Consider the following 22,066-nt stretch of genomic DNA (forward strand, 5'->3'; position numbering starts at 1 on the left):
GCAAGCTTTAAGTGTTTTTCACACAATGATGGGTTGTAAAACACACGCACACACGCAAACACACACACTGATATTTCTGACTCAGTGTTCAAGGACATTTAATATAATGTGAAGGTGTAGAAATGTCAAATTTTATTGTAATTATTTATCTGAAAATGAGTAATACATATTTGCCAAACTTTTGTATTGTGACAACCCACCTTAAAGACAATTAAAACACACCTAATTCTGAAGTTATGCTGTACTCATGGCAAATTAATTCAGACATACAGTACAGCACATCCGACAACCGACAAAAAAATTTAGAGCTTAAAATGGAACGTTCCATTTCTAGCTATTGCATCAACATAAACTTGCTGACACTGCTTAATACTATTATTGAGAGAGTCAGGTGAACATGGAGAAAACCGGCATCTCTTTTTATTAAGAGGGCTTCTCCAAACTATAGTGTCTGCCCTGGGGTCCTGGAGACCAAGCTCTCCAGCCCAATCATTACTCACAAACTCTCAAGGGGAGAAAAACCTCACAAAACACAGGCAGTGATAATGGACACTTCATGCCTCCCGTTACTTTTATTACACCTTGTCAATCAACCCGTCCGAATGTCACAATCTGACAGCGCTCAGAATAACTGCATCCATCTCTATAGGCTGAATGTCTTGATTGGTTGGTTGGGTCCTGTCGTAGTTGGTTGGTTGGGTCCTGTCGGAGTACAGATATCAGCGCAGTCAGCACTGTTCCTGATCCATGCTAACTAGCGCATCTGCAAGGCAGGGAAATACGTCGAAAGCGAAAGATAGGGAGGATCTGGTCTTCTTGGGCGTGCTCATGTATGTGTGCATGTTCTAGACAGAGGAGGAAGATTGGAGATAATTGGAGTGATGTGGCAGCAGGTGAGTATTTAAAGCAGCAGCCTGTTTTAAAGCTGTCAGGGAGATCTTCACGAGTTCCACACCTGAGGTTGAATGAGGCATCGAGTCAGAGGAAACAGACAGACACATGCCAGACGCTCAACAGCAGCATGCCAACATAGAGTCTGCTAAATGTAGAGTGAAAAAATGCTGACACTGAGCTTTGTCTCGAGTTTACTCTGGCTTTTAGTAAACCTATGATTTAAAGTTCAACAGTGCTGGAAATGCTGATGGAATCTCAGAACCCAGTCATAAAAATCCTACTATAATGAGCAATGGTCATGGAATGTCACATTTTTAAAGGAATAAATGAAACTAAGGGTGTTATAATTGATTTAATAGAGACAAAGACTTGTGTACGTGAATATTAAACCTCTAAAAGGCTGGTGTTTAAATACAAAGCCTAAAAGAACAGTGCTTCATCTGATGTCTATGCATTAAAATAATGGCCATTTCCACTGAGTGGTATGGTATGGCTCAGTTCAGTTTTTGTACCTCAATATAATTTTTTTTATACTTTTCTTTCTTTATAAATATACATCTGGCATTGTTTTTTATGCATCATTCTTGCATTAATAAAAATAAATTAAAAAAAAAGAATTGCCATGTTTAAAAACACAGCCGAGACATTACACCGTAATAATATTTACATATAATAACAAGCCATGGTCGACCTGAGCTTAAACAAACCCTGTCGTCGTCTTGATGAACAGCCACAAAGCCAAAAAGAACAAAATCTGTCGTGTGCTGTTGTTGTCGTCTTATGAGCCCGTCTGAAAGTGTGAGCAGTTTCACTGTCTATATTTGAAATAACGAACTTCTTGAGCTCATATTATTAAACTGCACATGATCACTTAAGCGCTCTGATATCCAATCCTTTCAGAAGGGACAAACGCAAGAGAGAAGCATGAAAAAACAAAGAAGAAGCCGTAAAACAGCAGCAAATGATGCTTCTGCAACCTAAAACATGAATAAACTGCCATGTTTAACTATTATCAACACCGTTTGGACTTTTTTAACTCGGAATGACGGAATTACTCTCTAACAGAGGTAACATATAAGAGCTTTGCTTTGACTGTGGGCTGTATTTGATGTTATTTTTTAATGATTTTTTTTATTTATGATGTGTGTAGTTTTTCTGTAGTTGGTAACATATCGCAGACTGTAAGGGTTTGTATGTGTTCATATATGTTGCATTTATTTATTTATTTATTTATTTATTTCATATAATTGCAGACATTACAGTAGGCTATTTCGCACTGTCAGAGACCTGCAGTTATTATAAAATCTTGTTCATAGAAAGGATAGTAATAAACATTTATTCACAAGAATTTATGTGTATAAAGCATCTGTTTTGTCAGAAGTCCTTCTCATATGATATGTGAGTGACCTGTTAGGCTTTACTGTAGACATTTGTTGAAACGTAAGTTTGATAAAGGTGACTCGTACCGACCCGTACTGTACCGTTCTTTACCTCACATTACCTCACAGTGGAAACGGGCCATAACAAAACAGACAGGAATTATTGTCACATCCATCAGTGACCACCTGAGGGCGCTGTAGTGCACTAGGACTTTGTAGGCACTACAGCGTCCCAGGAAAAGAACTACATTTTCATACATGCCCCGCGCACACACCGGAACACCTACACTGACCTGTCATCACATCTGTTTTGTGTTGCTGTTGATTATCTGGACTATTTATACAACCATTTCACCACAGTTTGTTATCGCGTCGTTTGTCTACCTTGTCTGTCTTGTTCCCAGTGCTGCAGTAAGTTTGATATTCTGAGTTGTTGTTCCTGATCGTGTTTTTTTTTTTTTGTATTATTGCTTAGTCTAGTTTTTCGAGTCTTGTTTCCTGAGCCTTTCTGATTTTGTGGTTTATTTGTACTTTGAACAGCTTGTTTTATGTTTTTGCACTAAATAAATCTGCACTTGAATCCGCAATCTTTTGTTCCCGTTTTGATATTGTTTTGATCACGCAAACGTGACAATATTTCTACTCAGGCATCCAACTAACCATTTGATGAAATCTCCAAAATGTCAGTAAAATATATTGATAAGCCTTTAATTATCAATTAGTTCGAAATTTATAATCTTTTCATTAGGGTTAGGGCTACTAGCAATTTTGCAAAATCTTATTGTACACCAATTTTTTTCAGTATATACCAAAAGTATTTTTTGGAAAAAAAAAATATTTATATATATTTAAATATATATAATTTAATGAGGAATATCCTGTGACTTGCATTGCAATAAAAACTTTAATGCCTTAATACTGTTCATTTTTGCTTGTATGCACAACAGAATTAACTTACTATATGAATATTACTAAGGCATTTCTGATAACCCTATTGCTCTTGTTGATGAAACATGATTTTACCTGTAAAGTTGTTAAAAATAATGTATCTGTCACAATCACCAGTGATCGTAACTCCCTAGATCATTGGATTGCACGCGCAATCACTTATGGACTACAAATCCGCCATTGTTGGACTATATTTTAATCAATGCACTCGGCTCACACACACATGCTTCCTCATTACACATGCACCACCGGAGGATTGTCAAGGACTGATTACACACACTACTAAAGCAGCACACACACTCACTCCAGTTGCCGAGTCTTGTTTGTGTAAGTGACATTACAGTGAGTGTCCTTTGTCTTGTTTTTCCGTGTGTTTACCCTAGCCTTGTTAATCTTGTTATCCCCGCCTGCTGCCTGCCTTTTGACCTCTCGCCTGATACTTTGACTAGGATCCTGGACTTCCTTCACATATCTATTTGCACCCGTGTTGACCATTGCTTGCTTGACATCCTCAATAAACCTGCGTGTGGATTCGAACCCAGTTGTCTGTGTCACTCCCCGTGTTACAGTATCATGATAATAATAAACATGATACAAAGTTTACAACGAATTAAAATGAAATGAGAACTAACTAACAGCAGTGTTGGGAAAGTTGAGCTTTATTGTCATTCTGCTACATGTGTGGACATAAAAAGGAACGAAATGTCGTGTCTCACAGGACAACAGTGCTACATAAATTAATCATAAATACAAACACAACACTGGACATAAGAGCTATTTAAAAAAATGCATAACTAAAGTTTCTTTAAGACAAGTCATTTCCCTTGGCGGCCATCTTTGGAACGCCTCTCGGACAGTAAGCTCAGGAATTCTGTCTGAAGGGGAAACATCAAATTCTCCAAAACTACTTGCCAAGCTTATGATTGAATTTCATTTTAGGAGTCACCAATAAAATTAAACAACTGTCCCATAAGTTTTGAAGAATTCAGATTTCTGCTCTCCAATCCATCTCATCATGGACCAACGTTTATCCTTTACATCATCCTATTTCTCAGTATTTAACTGAATTGATTTTAATTAATGAATAAGTTAACATTGCTTAATATAAGAATGTTCAGTGCATTTGCCTGTCTCTAACTATTTTTTTTGAAGCCATCAAACTAGGTCAGAGGTCACGGAAACCTTGAGTGGAACTGAGGGCTGAGGACTGGAAACAACTGTTTCTATTGTTATTTCGACGAGTTAATACTGTCTAAAATGTCTAAAGTGATTTTGCTATTTTTACGGTTAATTATTTTAAAGTGATTCTACTTTTTATTCAAGATAGACTTGGTGTAGTAAGGATAAAACTGCCTGTATGTAGATTCTACCGCTTTTTAACCAGTTTTGATAAAGACGGCTGAGAGTACACTCAGCCTTGGATAAGAAACAGATTATACTTCATGTGTGTGTGTTCTATTTGATTGTTGATCTGTTTAACAAGTCTGGAGTCAGCTCTAATCAGTCTAAGAGATGTCTGACGTTTATGCTTAAGATAATGTTCAGAATTGTACGCACAAACCCCACGTGGAAATGTTCCTAGTCTATCTGTGTTTTAACCAATCAGGTTAGAACACCTATATGTATGACGCAGTTAATGACGTTATGTGAGAGTGTAATTGTTATTAATTGGTGATAGTGAGCAGAGCGGCCTAGGAACTCATTGCGAGTGTTAAAGCTGGCTTCTGCGAATGAAACTGCAAACTATCTTCAGTAAACTTGATTTATTTATTTAAATCTCTGACTCCGGCTCTTCTTCATCTACCAGACTGGTCATTCTTTGGGTCAAACAGTAAACTATCCCGACAGTTTTTGTTTCTAAATGTTCAATTCACACAAAATCTGCAGAAACTTACGGCTGGTCCAAGCCCATCCCCAGAGTATTGTCAGTCTTACATCTAATGCATTACCCCGAACACTGCTAACTAACTAATTATGTAAATGATTGAATAGTTATGCTACTATTAGTTTAATCTAACATGTAAAAGAAATTAAGTTCTTGCGACTTGAAAAAAAAGAACAGATCGCATTTTGAACTCTAAGAAGTCAGCAGAAGCAGGGTGGAAATAATAAGAAATGGCAGTACAGAGTTATGAAACACATATTGCAACTTTTGTGTCTGACCTCCGCTAACCACTGTGCTTGGTATTTTCAGCTTTGCAAAAGGTCTAACAAGAGCAGGAGCAACTACAAACTCACTCACTCCTGGAAAGAGAAAAAAAAACCTGTCAAACAAACAAACCAAGATTGTCAAATAATTCCAAATAGATCACAAGCAACAGGAAACGAGTTACTTGGTAATTCCAGCACAAACCCTTTCATCTGTCATGTGTTGTATTTGTAAGGTTTCCTTGAGTGCTGAAAAGTGCACTTATAAAACCGAAGTGCTAGAGATCCCAAGGACACACTTAGTATGGAGGGACGGGTTTCTGTCTATGTGCACTTAACTGAACCCTACACTGCTCAACCATGCAAAGGCACACAGATTCTCCTATTTGTTAGAGACACAGAAATCTTGAGACGAATTCCAATAGACTTTCATCAGCCTTACACGCTTCAATATTTAATGAAGAACTTGTTTGCATTTCAATGTTTATGCAACCCCAACTGAACACTTTTGAAGTCTCAAAACTTATCCAAAAATACAATTTTTATTTATAAAATGTGTTTCATAATTTTTTTTTAATTTCCAGGCAGCCACTGGCAAACATTAAATTAATTTAGGATTAAGCCCATTTGATTTTTAACGGTTTTTAATGTGCTTTGGTCATCCCTTTTCATGACATTGGCATTTTGGGGTCATAAAAAAAGTTTTGTTTTTGTAAGATAGTAGGTCTCAATCGCAAACGCTTTCTGGAAAGCCTTTTGAAGGAGCTAGTGCGGGTGTGTATTATGCAAATTAATAATATCATGCATTAAGTCGCTGACTGAAAACAATTAATATACACTAAGAGAAGAATGAGTTCAAGAACGAACTGATGCAACTATGTGCTTGTGAATTAGGCTGAAAGTTTTCGTGAAAAGCTCAAAGGTGTGTATAAATATGAAAAATGCACGTAAATATTACAGAACGAAACTCATTGACTCTAAAATATGTTTACATGTTCAGTATAAAATTATGTATATGTACTAGACAACCAAAACAAGAGTAGTGGACCACAGAGTCAAGGAAAAACCCTTGTGATTTTAGTTTTTAGTACACTGTTGTCATGTAAGGGTACCTGTAGCTTGTTAAAAAAAAGCTGAAGGTTTTATTTTAAACAATTAATTTATGTTAATCCAAATGAAACAAAAACATTTATAAACTAATTGAATTTTGAAAAAATAAAACGGACTTCCATTTTGTTCAAAATTTTGTTCATTGTTGAATATAGTAAAGTTAATTTTGACAGGTATTTCATGATTTGAATATCAAGCAAAAAAGCTTCAATTTAACATATGTAAATGTAAAGCTATATGCAGGGTTTCTGCAGGTTTCTTTAAGTCAAATTTAAGACCCTTTTAAGACCATTATGAATGAAATTTTAGACTTATACAGGATTTTTCTTATGGTCTAGTTATTTCAGTAAATAGTTTTTGTGTTAATGGAAGAACATGTAAAGGGATTTGTTGCTTTAGTTTTCCTTGCCTGCTTAAGGGATATAATTAGGAGAATTTGCTGTAACCATCTCGAACAGCAGGTGTTACTTGTATCTCTTTGTAATAAAAACAAACACACATACATATATACAATATTGGTGATGGAGTATATTTTATTGGTGATAGGGTAGCTTTACTTAAAAATAAGAAATTTAAGACCTGTTTAACATGACTTAAGACCTACAACAATATATTTAAGTGAGTTTAAGACAGTTTAAGGCCCAAAATTTTGTTTTATTTGAAGACCTCGCGGAGACACTGTATATAAAGTCAAATGACCCTATAGTTTTTCATTCGTTGCTTCCTAATCAAACCCACAGCAAATATTGGCACATCTGAATCCCAAGCAAACACTGCTGCTTCAAATTTATCTATATGCCTTTGTGAGAGCAGACAACTTAATAGTGGGATCACCTCTTAGCTTCAATGTATATCATTTTTAAAAGGGCACTTCAACACAAGAGTATTAAATCAATGGCTTACTCTCTCAACTTGGAGTGGCATACTGTAAGGCCCTCAGACCTGAATAATAGGGAATGAAGATGTCATCTGCTATATATGATGTGGAGACAATGTTATCTGTGATGTAAATACTTTGTCCAAAGGTTAATCATTCAAAAAACAAAAAAACAAAAAAAGGCTCTCATAATACAAAGAAAAAAAAACATATCCTTGTTCTTGTTTAAATACAGCATTATTTTTTGGTGCAAAGAAATATATTGAGATGTGTGAACTGCTCAGAAAAGTAAAAACAAGAAAGCGTCTAAGCCAGAATGCAAAGAAGTTTCAGCATCTCCCAAAGGATTCCTTTAGTATCTTAATTACCAAGAGTCAGAGACAATCAAGTGAAGAAAACAAACAGCATTTTTTTTTCTCAATTTTTTTTTCAAATTATTGTTAAACCATATTGGCAGTAAAAGGGATAAACTGGAATGATATACAATAAATGTATAATTTAATCAACTGAATCCATTATTAACATAAAATAAAAAAAATGCTTAAACGTGATACAAACCAGATACCACATGGCATGCTTAAAACAGATTTTGATGTATTTCAATCATATAATCGATAAAATAAATGAATGATAAATGTATTGAAACATCACAATGACAGAGTTGATGTTTAATCTACTATTGGTGTATCTTAAACATTTTTGCAGAAATTAATGAGACACGAACAATGCCATGCCTCAATGTCTTTCAGAGTTTCTTATAAATGGAGGTAAAATCACTTGGAGCAGGTCGCATGCTTTTTCTATCAGTGCTTAAAAAGATTGTTAAGCATTTTTATATTGTAACTGAAGCAACAGTTGACCAGAAAGCAGGGACCGACACAAAGTTCATTTTTCTATAATTAGAAAAATGTAGATTATAATTCTATAATCTGAAATTACAAACAATACAACATATTTCATGTAAATGCAACTTAGTAAAAAAAAAAACCCAGTGAATTAGGCTTAATTATTGTATGACAATTGAAGCTGAATGTATGATTTAGGAGGCAGAGAAGGATAAAAATAAGTTGGAGTCTTAAAATGAATGTTTTCGAATGAAATATATATTTTTTTTAGAAATAACTTATGCAAAACTGTTTCATTAAAGCTGGAAAAAACGCTTTGGGAAAAAAAGACAAAGGTAACCTAGATGCAAAATATAACCACAATTTTAATGTCACGCATGAAATGTTTTGGAAATCAATACTCATTCAGCACTTCAATAGACAAACAGATCAAAATCACAATTCGTTCACATTTTGTATGGTTGTAATATCTGCTACTGCAACAACTTGTTAACACAGATGTTTCTCACAGCAGCTTCACATTAAAACTGCATGTGAAAGGTGATACTCATGAAAAACATGTGTTTTTGGAATAAGAACGTGATCACATGAAGATTTTTCTTACATTAAAATTTTCCAAAGCCATGTTTCATATGCTTTTTACTTGCGATTATAACCTGCAAAGCTTACATGGCACTCGTCAATTTTCTATTAGGGTTTCATTTCATTAAGCAGTATAAATTAACAAAATAACAATAAAGAATTTGACAGATGATATTACTCAACTGTTTTGAGATTTCTATAAATATTAAGATAAACTGCTATAGTAAATGGTGTTGGCTATAAAAATCATGTAATGATGTAATAACTTTACATATGATAGTGCTTAACATATATATGTACACCCCTCACAAATCTATCATTTCAATTCATATTTTTAATAGGAAACTATACAATATTATATAAATGTGGAGCTAATCTAACAAGTTAACTTACGATAACAACCAAAAACTAGTACAAACAAATTTGTTACAGAAGAAATTAAATACAAATTTAAAAAAAGAGGAAAAATCTAAGAGAACCAAAAATATATTTAAAAAATGTAGTTGAAAATTTGTAGGATGTATTTTTGTGCAATATTTAGCTTGAATTGAATTGTATTATCTTTCTATTTCTAAATATGTTTGGTGACTAAAATACTATTTTAATAAAAATATCTCCTTAATAAATCTGTTTTGTTTAAATGCACTAAAATACATTGCCTATATTCACTGAGAAATTGATAAAATATTCATTTTCAAAATGGGTGTACTTAATTATGCTGAGCACTGTATATCAAGGCTGTCTCAATATCAGAGAAGAATTAGGTTTGTGTTTTATACAGACGCTGTGCACTAATTAAGGGGAAACAAATAAATATGAACAAGATTATAATATATAGAGATTGTTGGACAATATCCGAGAATCAATTACCAGAATGCACAATAGCAACAAAATTAATGAGGATGTAATGTTGTAGTTACAGCGAGAAAGGCAGAACATGGAACAGAACTGCTATGGTGATGAATGTTGAGAATTAAACAGCCATTAACAGTTGCGCTCTTAAACATGTGTCTTGTTTATCTCTGACAAATAGAACCAAGAAATGAATGCCTAAGAGAAGCAATGCCTCATTCATTTCTCAATACGCATTACTTAATTAAATCTTTCAGACGTGAGAGAGATGAATAAGTCATGACAAAAAAGTACACAAATATAGCAGGAAACTGCCTAAGAAAACCAAAAGGTTGAGAATTACTGAGTGCTCACAATACGATACTATCGTGATATATTATTTGAATTTTAATTGTATGTTGTGTTGTTCTGTGTTTTATTGAATTTTACTACCCCTTTATGATTAAAAACATTGTCCAAACTTTCCAGCTTAAAGCCGAGCTTTATTGTCATTCCTCTACATGTGTGGACACACAGAGGAACAAAATGTTGTCTCACAGGACAAAGTTCCTACATAAATTAATCATGAATACATTATGATGATGATATTTTTCTGAACAATTCAGAATCTTTACTGTCTATAGAGGATGAGGGAGCTCTTGGATTTCATCTAAAATAACTTAATTTGTGTTCTGAAGACACACTACGTTCTTCTGGGTTTGGAATGGCATAAGGGTTACTTTTATAATTAATTGTTATTAACAAATTATATTTTTAGGTGAACTATCCCTTCAACTAAATGGAAACATGTATCAGTTTGTTGATGGCAGTTCAACTTTATTGCTGCAGTGCAAAATGGCATTGTCAAGTGGACAAAAATATGTTGTATGCACCTTTCTGCATCGCAGCTTTATTTATTTGCTTGTGTATTTGCTTAATTTGCTGCTCACCAGAAAAAAATTCAAGATCACCATCTACTGCACTGTAAAGAAATTGATTTTAATATTAAACCAAATATAAAAATACCATATAATAATAAAATTGACAATATATTGATTTGGCCGTACATATATCTATACATTACCTGACAAAACTCTTTTCACATTAGTCTTATGAACAACAAATAATAACTTGACTTCTAGTTGATCATTTGTTATCAGAAGGGGCTTATATGAAAGGCAAAGGCCTCTAAAATGCCTTATCCTTCATCTTACCTCAGACATGCTCAATAATGTTCATGCCTGGTGACTGGGCTGGCCAATCCTAACGCACCTTGACCTTCTTTGCTGTTATGAACGTTGATGTGGAGGCTGAAGTATGAGAAAGAGCGCTATCCTGCTGAAGAATTAGCCCTCTCCTGGTGTTTGAAATATAATGGGCAGCACAAATGTTGTGATCTCTCGTATGCCCCTATACTCGGTGTAACCCCAAATCATGATTATTTCTTCACTAAACTTGACAGATTTCTGTGAGTATCTTGGGTCAATGCGGGTTCCAACAAGTCTTCTGCAGTATTTGTGATGACTGGGATGCAGTTTGGGAACAGATGATTCATCAGAAAAATCCACCTTCTGCCACTTTTCCAAATGATCAACGAGAAGTCAAAAAATGACTTGTTGCTCTTACAACTGGGATCAACGATAAGACTTTTGTCATGTACTGTATAATACTGCAGCAGAACATATTTCAATATTGTGGTGTATTAATATTTTCCCCAAAAATGTTCCCTTAAAAGAAACAGTGTCAGTCTAGACAGGCGAAGTTCATGTGAAGGAGAAACAGCAGGCATCAGCCACATAAAATTCCCTATCGCCTTAAAAACCCAGACTTTCACACAATCAGCATAAAGTCTGGTAAATCGCCCACTGAATCAACCCAGTTTGAATGACGTGAAACTTGTTTATCTTTTAAAGGTGCTTTGGATAAAAGCACAATCCTGAACGGCTCGCAGTCCTGCTGTCTACCACGGCATCAGTGTCGAGCTGCTCTCTTCAGTCCCGAAGCGACACTGCAGGTGATCTCAACTCATTAGAAAACAGAAGAGCACTTTCCATTCTTGTGTCTTTCCTTTTATGACTCACATATTATGCACATATGCACAGACACACACACATAGACTGAGCGGTCTGTTCAATGGCAAATGCAAGGAAGTCATTACAGAAGTTTAGCACACAGACGCGGTGAATCATCTCTGAATGATAGCACTTAAAATCATTAAGCAGTAATGCCAAGGCCTCCGTGTAACAAACTGCTTTTGTCATCTCAGCATGCCGAACTCGGAGTAAGAGCGGCTGATGGACGGCACCTACGCATCCACTTCATCAAGCTAGCATTTTTAACAGAACTTCACCTTAATAATGAACCCTGAGGCTTTCATGTAATACCTTTTTGCCAAAGTAAAAAAATAGCTTTGTTATAGAGGCCAACGCAGGTTATAAATCAGAGGATTTGGGTTAAGATGAAATCAATCTAGAGCGTTGCGGTCATGATGTGTGGAATTAACAAAATCGACAGGAGAGATTTTCAGAGGGTTTTGCCTGATGAGAATTAAATGAAGAGAAGCAATAGGAAAAATGGCTATTAAACAATCATTTTTAACACTAGTGACAATTGAATTCTACATGCACAACAGAACTATGAACCTTGCAAAACACTTAATATATGGTGAACGTAGAGAGTTGAATAACAGTTGCCTTCCATCTTTATTATAAGGCCTGAGCAAACACACAATAGCCATGTTTCCATTCAAAGATGCCAATTAGACATAAATAAAACTGGAAATACATAAAGCATTTGCGAATAAAGCATTGTTTCTTTCCAATGAGTCAAAGAGAATAAAATTGTCACTTTCTGAGAAACTAGTGCCAAATATCAAAGGCAAATGGAATTAGTTGCGTTAGGAGAAGCGACCGTGGTCCTTTTTTCTTATATAATATTTACTTGCACCAAAGAAGACAAAATCCAATGCACGGTGGCTTTTAGAGGCATAAGACTGTTCTTTAGGAGAGCTGATGCTCAAGACAGTTCTGGAGGTGATAATAATGAACCAATTTGATGATGGACTTTGGCTGAGGGATTTTAGAATGACCAATTTCAAATGTTTTTTTTTTATGTGGTTGGCCTGCTGGATTGTCTTTTACTACTGTCCCAGCAACCTTTTTTGTTATAACGTGATCTGTTAAAAGTTATGCTGGAAGTTATTCGATAAATGTGATTCCAGCATAGTTTATGCACATTTCTTTCTATTGGATAAAAAGTTTATCCTACTGATTTGGGTGAATAAGTTTTTTTATGAGCATTTTTCACATTTATGTACACCGTAGTGCTTACATTAAGCATTTTGTAAGTAATTTTCCAAAACGTGCATAGTTGGATGAAACCATAGCTATTTTTAGTGGTCTTACAATTAGTACATCTACAATTAATTGTGTAATTACAATCACACTTTTTAAAGATTACAAGGACCGCAAAGTCTTGGCCTGCATCTTGTGCTTTTGATAATTGCAGTTCAACTTGGATGTTTTTCAAAACAAAGGCCAACATGGATGATCTACAGAAAACAGTTGGCCCTAAAAAATAATTCTGCTTCTTTAAGGCTAAGGATGCAACAAATGTCTTACTTTTCTGTCTGTAACAGAAGTCTCATCGCTAATATTTGCATTGCAGATTGCATGAGTATAAAGTCAGTTATTACAGTCTCATTGTAATGCAAAATTAATTTCTATTTTGACAAATAGATGGCCAACTCATACGAGTAAATTGTCATACAGAAATGAACAGGGATTTAAGATTAACATTTTGTGAAGTAGTGTAGCAACCTGATGATGTGTAGTTTCACACTGATGAAACTTCTTACCTGATTTTTCCATTATTACCCGTTTGTCTTTGCAAAGCAGTTTTGGCACTTTGTGCATTGTATTAAGTGATATATAAATAAAGGTCACTTTGTGGTAGAGGCTAGGGGGTGACAATAAATGCATTCAGATATTCTAACAAAATCTTAGTGTTTCAGTTCTGAGCTCATACAAAACTGTCAAGTCATAAAAATGTATTTCTGAATAATAAGTTTTACCAGATATTAAGCTGCACCTCCTCAAAACTGAATTGTCGAGAGATCCCAAAAATAATGTAGCTGAGGAGAATCAACATACAACTGCAACATTATATGGTTTGTGTATTCAATATGGTATATATGGTAACTGTATTCTCAACGTCATGCATATGTATAAAGATAGTGTATATTCGTAATGTAATGAGAATCCACATAGACTTTATTACTGTATCGAATACTATATTTAATTTGTATATTAAATATACATTATAAACATGCATTTAACTCAAATATTTATAAATAAAAGTATATCAAACAAACAGCTAGTATACAAAAACAATATTAAATTGCTCTTTTATTAACCACAAACCTAAATGTGCAAGCTTTGCATACAGTATAGTTGTCGTAACTTTAAACTTTTAGCTACACTAAAAGATGATGTGTAATGTAGGAGGAATAAGGGAAAAAATATGATTTATATTCCAGATTATACATTGAAAAAATTTGTAGTTAAGTGTAGTTAGGAAGTAATCATTTAAAAAAAAAATTTTTTGCAAATATTCTTTTAAAATATGCACACATTTATCCTTTTTGTATGCCTATTACTTAAAAAGTCCAACAATTTTTTTCCCCAATTTGTAATGTATAATTGTGGGAGAGGACATTTGTTTGATCTGAACTACAGCACAAAGGATGTACCTTTTCACCGAGAGCTCTGAGACTGTCCAAGAAGCGCTGCCAGAAGTCTTTGAAGAGGGGACGGTCGATTTTCTTCAGACTGTCCTTGGTGCTGGCATCAACGCTGACATAAAGTTGAGTAACAGGCACGAGACTCCTATAAAAAAGAAAAAAAGTTGAAAAAACAGTAAAATTAACAATATGTAAAGAAGGTTTTAAACATATTTCTGTGCATAGGCGTAAAGATCTAGATCATTTTAGCCAGATAGAGCAGCATTCTTTATTTGCTGTGCGTATACTGTATAAAACAAAGCAAACCAAAACAACTGAGTGATTGAATTGGTGAGGTGAAAACTGAAGTCAAGCTAGGAGCAAGAAATGTTAAGATAATGTACCAACAACTGTCGGCTCTGGACTGTCCACCTATACATCACCCTATCACCCTTTTAATAAAAACAGTAGTAATGGTGAAATGAATCTTTCTGAACCAGCTCGACTCGAATTGTATCAGAAAAATGTTTGTTACTCGAAGCTTTACACATCAGATCTCAAAGAGAATTTATGCTGGTTAAATTGTAGGAAAGCACTGTGTTGCAAAAATGTCAAACAATCACAACTCAACAACTCACTGATGTAGTAATACAACAATAGTAATATAAACAAATTACTCAATTACTGTAGTTTTTGTACACATAAGGTATGTTACATTACACCACTGATGACTGTAGTAAAATCCAAGGTATTCAAAAGTATTTACATTTATCGCATTCCAACTGGTTCTTCACCCACCCACTCGTTCCAAGCATGAATCGAACCGGTGATTCCTGCATGGGAGGCGAATGCTTTAAGGAGGAGGCTGTGGGAGTGAGGCTTTCAGGCTGTACTCGCCAGCTGGCCTCAGTTACACAATATGCAGTGGTCTTCTTCGAAAATAGTTGTAAATAATACACTAATACACTTATAATATAATCGACGCCTAATGTCTCGCTATCAACACTACTAACCCACAAGAGTGTTAAAACCAAAGACTGTAAAAGATATGGAGATTGTATCCGTGATGTCACCAATAGGTTTCTGTAGAACACAAAAGAAGCTACACGTAGGTGTGGCCAACCATGGCCATTTTGTTTGAGCGTCATCACACCGACTGGGGGATACCAAATAAGGGCAAAGAGGCTTAGCTACAGACGCCAGCTGGCATTTTGCTTACACAGGCTTTTCCTTGGGAGAAATGCTTAAACATTCATTACCGGTTGTGTTCTGACCACATGTTGGTTGTGTACTATATCAATAAAGTGTTTAGTCTAATTTATTGGCCAATTTACCATTGCAGTCAGAAAACATCTGGATTTCCTGGAGCCAGCCCCCAAAGGTGAGTCAATGAATTGCTGTTTTAGTTACTTCCGTATTGGCTTCCCGAGGTAGTGTGGGAGGTTGCCGCTTGGTCTAAACCTTTGAATCAAAACTCGAAGCAGTCACGTGGGTATACAGGCAAAAATGAAGCTTCGGATGTCACTGATCATGTGATGATGGCAAAACGGATCACGCTCTGGTACACTGCTTTACTTTGAGATGTATAATTTTTTTTATACGTACATACTTCAAAGCCTTGGTGCACAATGACACACCCCTAGAAAACACTGTATTTCTAACAGTTCACTGTTAAGCCTGATTTATACTTCTGCGTCAAGTGACCGGCGCAACTCACGGCGCAGGCAACGCGCGCAGCTGTGCATTTATACTTCTGCGCGCTGTCTCTGTTGGTCTTCATTAACACTTCCGAAACGCTAGTGGGCAGTGAAGTGTAAATGTTCCTCTGTGTCGAGTTTCTTCGCTTCTGTTTTGCTATTCTGAACACTTCCTGGATGTACAAGTGACTCAAACTCGCTCATTTTGAGGCAGGAACCGGCGGACGTGCAACAACTTCAACTATGAGGTAAACACAAAAGAAAACTTTCCATCCGGAGCTCCTTCACGGGACTCCACACTTGTAAACAATCGCTCGCGCCATTCGCGCGGCTCTCGGTCCCGCCCAAACTCGTCAGTGCTACCAAGCCAACCAATCACAGAGCTTACGCTACGCGTCGTTGCGACGTGTAGTTACATTTTTTGAGAGGTGCACGTCAGTGACGGCGATGGCCACGGCGAAGGGCTATGCGTCAGCGTCGTAGCATACGCCGACGTTTGACGCAGAAGTATAAATCAGGCTTTAGAGTCACAAGTAACAGGAAGAAACCTCTACAAGATTTTCCTATGGAAAGAGGACAAGTCAGTCACCTTCACCCACCAATTTTTACATTTGAGAAGCTGACTCGTATCCTTCAAACACAACAGTCTTCTTGAACAGATTCACAAACATACTGGAAAAACCTTAGTAGGTCAACAATAACTTTCATTGATTGTGCTATGAGGCTTTGTAGATTTTAGATTTTAGATTTTGGCTCCATGACACTGCCATCCACTGGTCAATATCCTACATTAATGAAAGAAATCAGTTTCTACAGATAGGCAAATTAAGTCCTGTCCATATTGCTCATGGCATCCCCAGGGCTCAGTTTGTGGCCCTTTCTCTTTTGTAATTAACAAGCTTTCCTTTGAAAATTAAATATATATTTGTTCCTATGGCTGGTCAGGACTTCCTTCTCCTTTACACTTGTGACTTAAATCTGACAAACCCAATGTGTGATGTTTCTTTACACTATAATCATAGACGTTTTATTAAAAAGGTGTGATTTCTATCTTGATTCTCAGTTTTAAGTTACACTTTGTTAACTACTTCACCAAACATATTTCCTCCACCCCCATAAACCTTGCACCACAATATTTAGATGATATGACTCAGCTCCATTTCCTGCTCCACAAATACATCAACAAAATTCAGACTGCCCTCCTTGGGTTCTTAAAAAAATCTTAATTTAAACTGAAGGATATTGAAACGTTTATAAGTTTTCACACTGTATTAACAGCATTTTAAAACAGGCAAGATTTACAAACACACAAACCAACCAGGATGATGAGCAAGAGCAATAAAATTGGTCTCAGCTTCCGTGGTTACTTTGAGTTAGAGGTTTGTACCAGTGCACCACTTCATCCTTTCCCCCTGAAACGAACGCAATAAAACATTAGCATATTGATACGAGTAAAGCAGCAGGTGTAGGATCTCATTATAATTCCATACGAGAAAGCTTTGAGAGGGAACGCTCGGTTCTGGGACCCTCTGTGAATATCATTTTTTGCTTCTTTTGGTTTGTTTATCACACAGTAAAGACCTGCCTCAGCAGAGCAGTGTGACCAAGCTTGCAGCTACGTGATAAACAACGATTGACAAGTGTTTCTCACTTCCTCAGCGCACTGCCAACATGATATTTCAGCAGCTGAGGTAATGTTCCCTCACCCTGAGATAACCTGGCTGATCTGTGAGCAGCTTCTGCGTGCAGGAGTCAGGAGAACGAGGAGAGGATGTATTTTGCATTAAGCAAGGGAGGGAGAGAGAGAGAGAGAGAGAGAGAGAGAGAGAGAGAGAGAGAGAGAGAGAGAGAGAGAGCGCTAAAAGCTTTTGGCTTCTCCTGAAAACTCATAAATTTCAGCACAATCTGCTGGAATTGGAGGAGCTTGGAGCCGAAGACGCTGTGATTTGCAATTCAGTGCCTGATTATGGCTTATCAGTCCAGTTACAGCCCGAATGGGACTTCAAAGACTATGGAAAGACTTCAAACTGGAGGATGTTCAGTAGTTACTAATGCAGATATGCAGAGAACAAACACATTTAAAAAGGGGCTTGTCTGTGGGCACCAAATCAGATTTACTAAATGATGCATGACAAGATGTCCATTTTAATAACCACAACCAGGGCTATAACTATTTAAGATACTGAAGAGACTTTTTTTTCAGCATTTAATACACCAATGCACCAGAAGTTTTAAAATCTCACCTGATCTCTTCAGGAAATTGGGCGTTGGTGACCAAAAAGCTGGATATGTTCTGCTGGTGGAGTAGTTTAAGGAAGGAGTTGATCTCAGGATACATAATCGGTTCACCCACCAGAGACAGAGCACAGTGCTTCACGGTGAGGCCCTCTTCAAAACGCTCAGGACGAACACCTGGAACACCTGTTACATGATCAAATATACTGTTTGGTTAAAATTTAAAATGGTCACAACCTGAGAGCAGTTGTTAAAGCTAAGCTGGGCAATGTTTCGGTTACTCTGCCACTAGCCACAGAGATCAGTGTCAGACTGATATGCATTTCCCATGCAATTCTGTGATGAATTGTTGGAGGGAAAATGTAAAAAAAAAAAAAAAAAAAAAAAAAACAGTTATTGCATTAGGATTATTCGTATAATCAGAGACAAACATTTTTACTTGTCAAGCGCCAAATGAGTGTAATGTGGCAAAAATGTTACTTACCATTTTGACTAAAACTTTCTATTTTAATTCTAACAATGCTATACGCATGTGCTTTTGCATGATTCTTAGATAGAAAAGACTGGATTGTAATTATTTAAAGTGTTGGACTCTCATGCTGTCATGGGTCAAGTTTCTTCAAAATATTACTTCCGGGATGGTAATAACTTTGAGAGGGTGCTCGCTGCAGAGCCATTTGAGGAGAGCTGAGCTCCAGCGAGGGGGAGCATGAGCTGTCGCTCCTCCTCCTGTAAGCTGTTTTAATGCGTACACCAACCCCACCCCTAACCCTACCCCCAGTGACATCACTCGTAGAAGAAGTGCAAAAAAGGTGGAGCTCAAGCTCCCCCTCGCTGGAGCTCAGCTCGCCCAAATGGCTCTGCAGCGAGCACCACTTGATAACTTTTACAAATTAGTTTTTTAAAATCTGGCTCTTGGTTACGTGGCAAGGGCCAAAAATCCTTTTAGGAGCACTTCTACTAGAATAGTATGTGCATCACTGGCGCGAGAGCACTCCTATCACCTCATACCAGTAAATACCCTTGGCTGAGAATTAGTCCTATGAGTGTAAGTGCAAGTTAAAACTGATCTTGTTCAGCCAAAGTTATTTGAACCCTTTCACATGTCATGTTTAAACACTTCATGTGGTGAGTGGTGGCCATTTGGTGCAGTTTTACAACTTCTATGACAATCAAGAAAGTCCATTCCAGATTGCTTTTATATCGTAAACTCTCATGTGGTCGTGTTCAAATAATATGATGTGCTGTGAGAAAGCTAATTTTTTAAATGCTATTGAGTAACAATGTTTATCCTTTAGAGTAAATTGGTAAAATACCTAATAATTTGGTTAAACTGGTTTAATCAATCAATTTTAATTCTAGAACTAGAGAGCAAACATTTTTAAACCAAATAATGAGGAAAAAAAAAACAAATCTCATACCACAGCTATGACACTTACTACTTAGCCATATTGCCTAATGAATACAGCCCCGTTGACACCCTCTGCATTGATTAAATTAACAGTTCCTCTGCCCCTTTTAGGCTATTTTTTTTCTATAGTCTACAGAACAAACCATCATTACACAATAACTTGCTTAATTACCCTATCCTGCCTAGTTAACCTAACTAAGCATTTAAATTTCACTTTAAGCTGTATAGAAGTGTCTTGAAAAATATCTAATCAAATATTATTTACTGTCAACATGGCAAAGATAAAATAAATTAGTTATTAGAAATGAGCTACTAAAACTATTATGTTTAGAAATGTGTTGAAAAAATCTTCTCTCCATTAAACAGAAATTGGAGAAAAAATAAACGGGGCTAATAATTCAGGGGGGCGAATAATACTGATTTAAACTGTATATGGTTTGGGTTAGAATGTTGGTTTAGTTTAAGGTTAGTTGCATGTAATTATGCATTATTCATTGTAATTACTGTAAAAAAAAAAAGTGTATGAAACATGAGTAACAACGATACCCTAAAATAAAGCCTTACCAAAAAGCATTTAATTTATCAAAGAAATATCAAGAGTGCAAGTTCTAGTAAGCACACTACATTTCTCTCCCTATTTCTCGCTATCCAAGGAGTCTGGCTCAGTTTTTTAAGGTCTGTCTGTACCCTCGGCACAGCATGCTTTCTGGCCTTTCATCCGCTCTCTATGTTCACTTGTTGTGCGTTTGTTTACTCAGCCCAGGGTCATCATGGCTTACTTCTTGCTACACACAGCAGTGATGTAATAGCTAAATGTCAACTGCGCCACCAAGCCAGAGACGACGCTGAGACCAAGACGGTGTCACGGAGGTGGTGCAGCACTCACACACACATACACATCTGGCAACAACTCAGACACTGGAACATAACCTACTGGAGACTCCATCAGCAGCCTCGATTTCTCAGACCTGCAACAAAAGCCCAATTTGTGGACCAAAATGTTTAAATCGAAACCCTCCCTGTTCACTTCTCGAAACATGAAGGAACAAAAGCTACTATATGGGAAAGTTGATTTCTAAAAAAAAAATAACTCAACTAGAGCATCGTTCTCTTTACAAAATACAAAAATAGCGTTTGCCATCTGTACTATCAATGGGCGACATCTCAAATTTCGAACAGCAGAAGTCTTAATTTAAGGATGATAAAATCGAATCAAACCGACTTTGTTTGGGACTGTTCCACCCCACCTAATGACATTCCCAGCAGATATCATCAGAAAACTCCCTCTCGTAGCTGCAGATCTGTTTTGTAGCCATCTACGCTAGACATCGCTGATGAATTTTTCAGACTACTGCAGATGAAGGGAAAAAAACATCAAACAGTCTGCAAATCACCCTATATTCTGGAGCAGCGCAGTAAAACAAAACCAAGCGATGTTGCTTCAAATGCTAAGTTAAGGCATTAAGGGATTCAGAGCCCATCTTAATGTCCTTGAAAACCCATCTGGTGCCTCCTCAACCCTAAAAAGTCTGATCCAGATGTCTAGCACAGTACTGAGATGGAGTTTGAACTCTGAATCTGGCACTGAAATCAGAGCTCATTAGGAGTTGACGTCAGCTGATTGTGGAGATGAGGAATGAGGGACAGGAATGTGTTGCGTCCCAACAGGCACATTTTAGAAGGAAAAGAAATTTGCTGGCATTAGACAGTTTTATGACACTGTATTGGTATGCCATTGCAAAAGCATAGGCCTAAAAATGGAGGGTATAACTTTCCGCTGTTATACTAAATTAATATATGAACATTATATGGATGGCGAGGCAGTGGCGCAGTAGGTAGTGCTGTGGCCTCACAGCAAGAAGGTCGCTGGGTCGAACCTCGGCTCAGTTGGCGTTTCTGTGTGGAGTTTGCATGTTCTCCCTGCCTTCGCGTGGGTTTCCTCCGGGTGCTCCGGTTTCCCCCACAGTCCAAAGACATGCGGTACAGGTGAATTGGGTAGGCTAAATTGTCCGCAGTGTATGAGTGTGTGTGAGAGATGGGTTGTGGCTGGAAGGGCATCCGCTGTGTAAAAATTTGCTGGATAAGTTGGCGGTTCATTCTGCTGTGGTGACCCCGGATTAATAAAGGGACTAAGCCGACAAGAAAATGAATGAATGAATGAACACTATAGGCACACATGATTTATTAAATTAAGTAAATTACTGATCTGTCATTTAGTTGATACTTTCATCAAAAGTGACCTAGAGTCGGTCTGCATTAGGGAATGTGCTCACAGTTAATAAGCTTGTAATCATAAATGCACAAGAGTTTTGGTATTAGTATAATTTTTACATTTGAATATACATTTAAATTTTTTAAATCGGTTTGATTGAAATAATCTTGTTTGCTA

At 36.6% G+C, this 22,066-nt stretch overlaps 1 protein-coding gene across 2 annotated transcripts in view; it reads right to left on the reverse strand.

The window, feature by feature from the left end:
- tyw1 (tRNA-yW synthesizing protein 1 homolog (S. cerevisiae)) overlaps positions 1-22,066 on the reverse strand; it is a 134,123-nt gene that overhangs the window by 40,555 nt on the left and 71,502 nt on the right. For both annotated transcript variants that reach the window (XM_073923137.1, NM_001077156.2), the window contains exons 12-13: positions 18,275-18,452; positions 14,365-14,500 (exon numbers count right to left, since the gene is read on the reverse strand). In XM_073923137.1, coding sequence (XP_073779238.1) covers positions 14,365-14,500; positions 18,275-18,452 — 314 coding nt within the window. The remainder of the gene's footprint in view (positions 1-14,364; positions 14,501-18,274; positions 18,453-22,066) is intronic.

Source organism: Danio rerio, chromosome 15 (assembly GCF_049306965.1).
Source record: "Danio rerio strain Tuebingen ecotype United States chromosome 15, GRCz12tu, whole genome shotgun sequence".
NCBI lineage: Eukaryota > Metazoa > Chordata > Actinopteri > Cypriniformes > Danionidae > Danio > Danio rerio.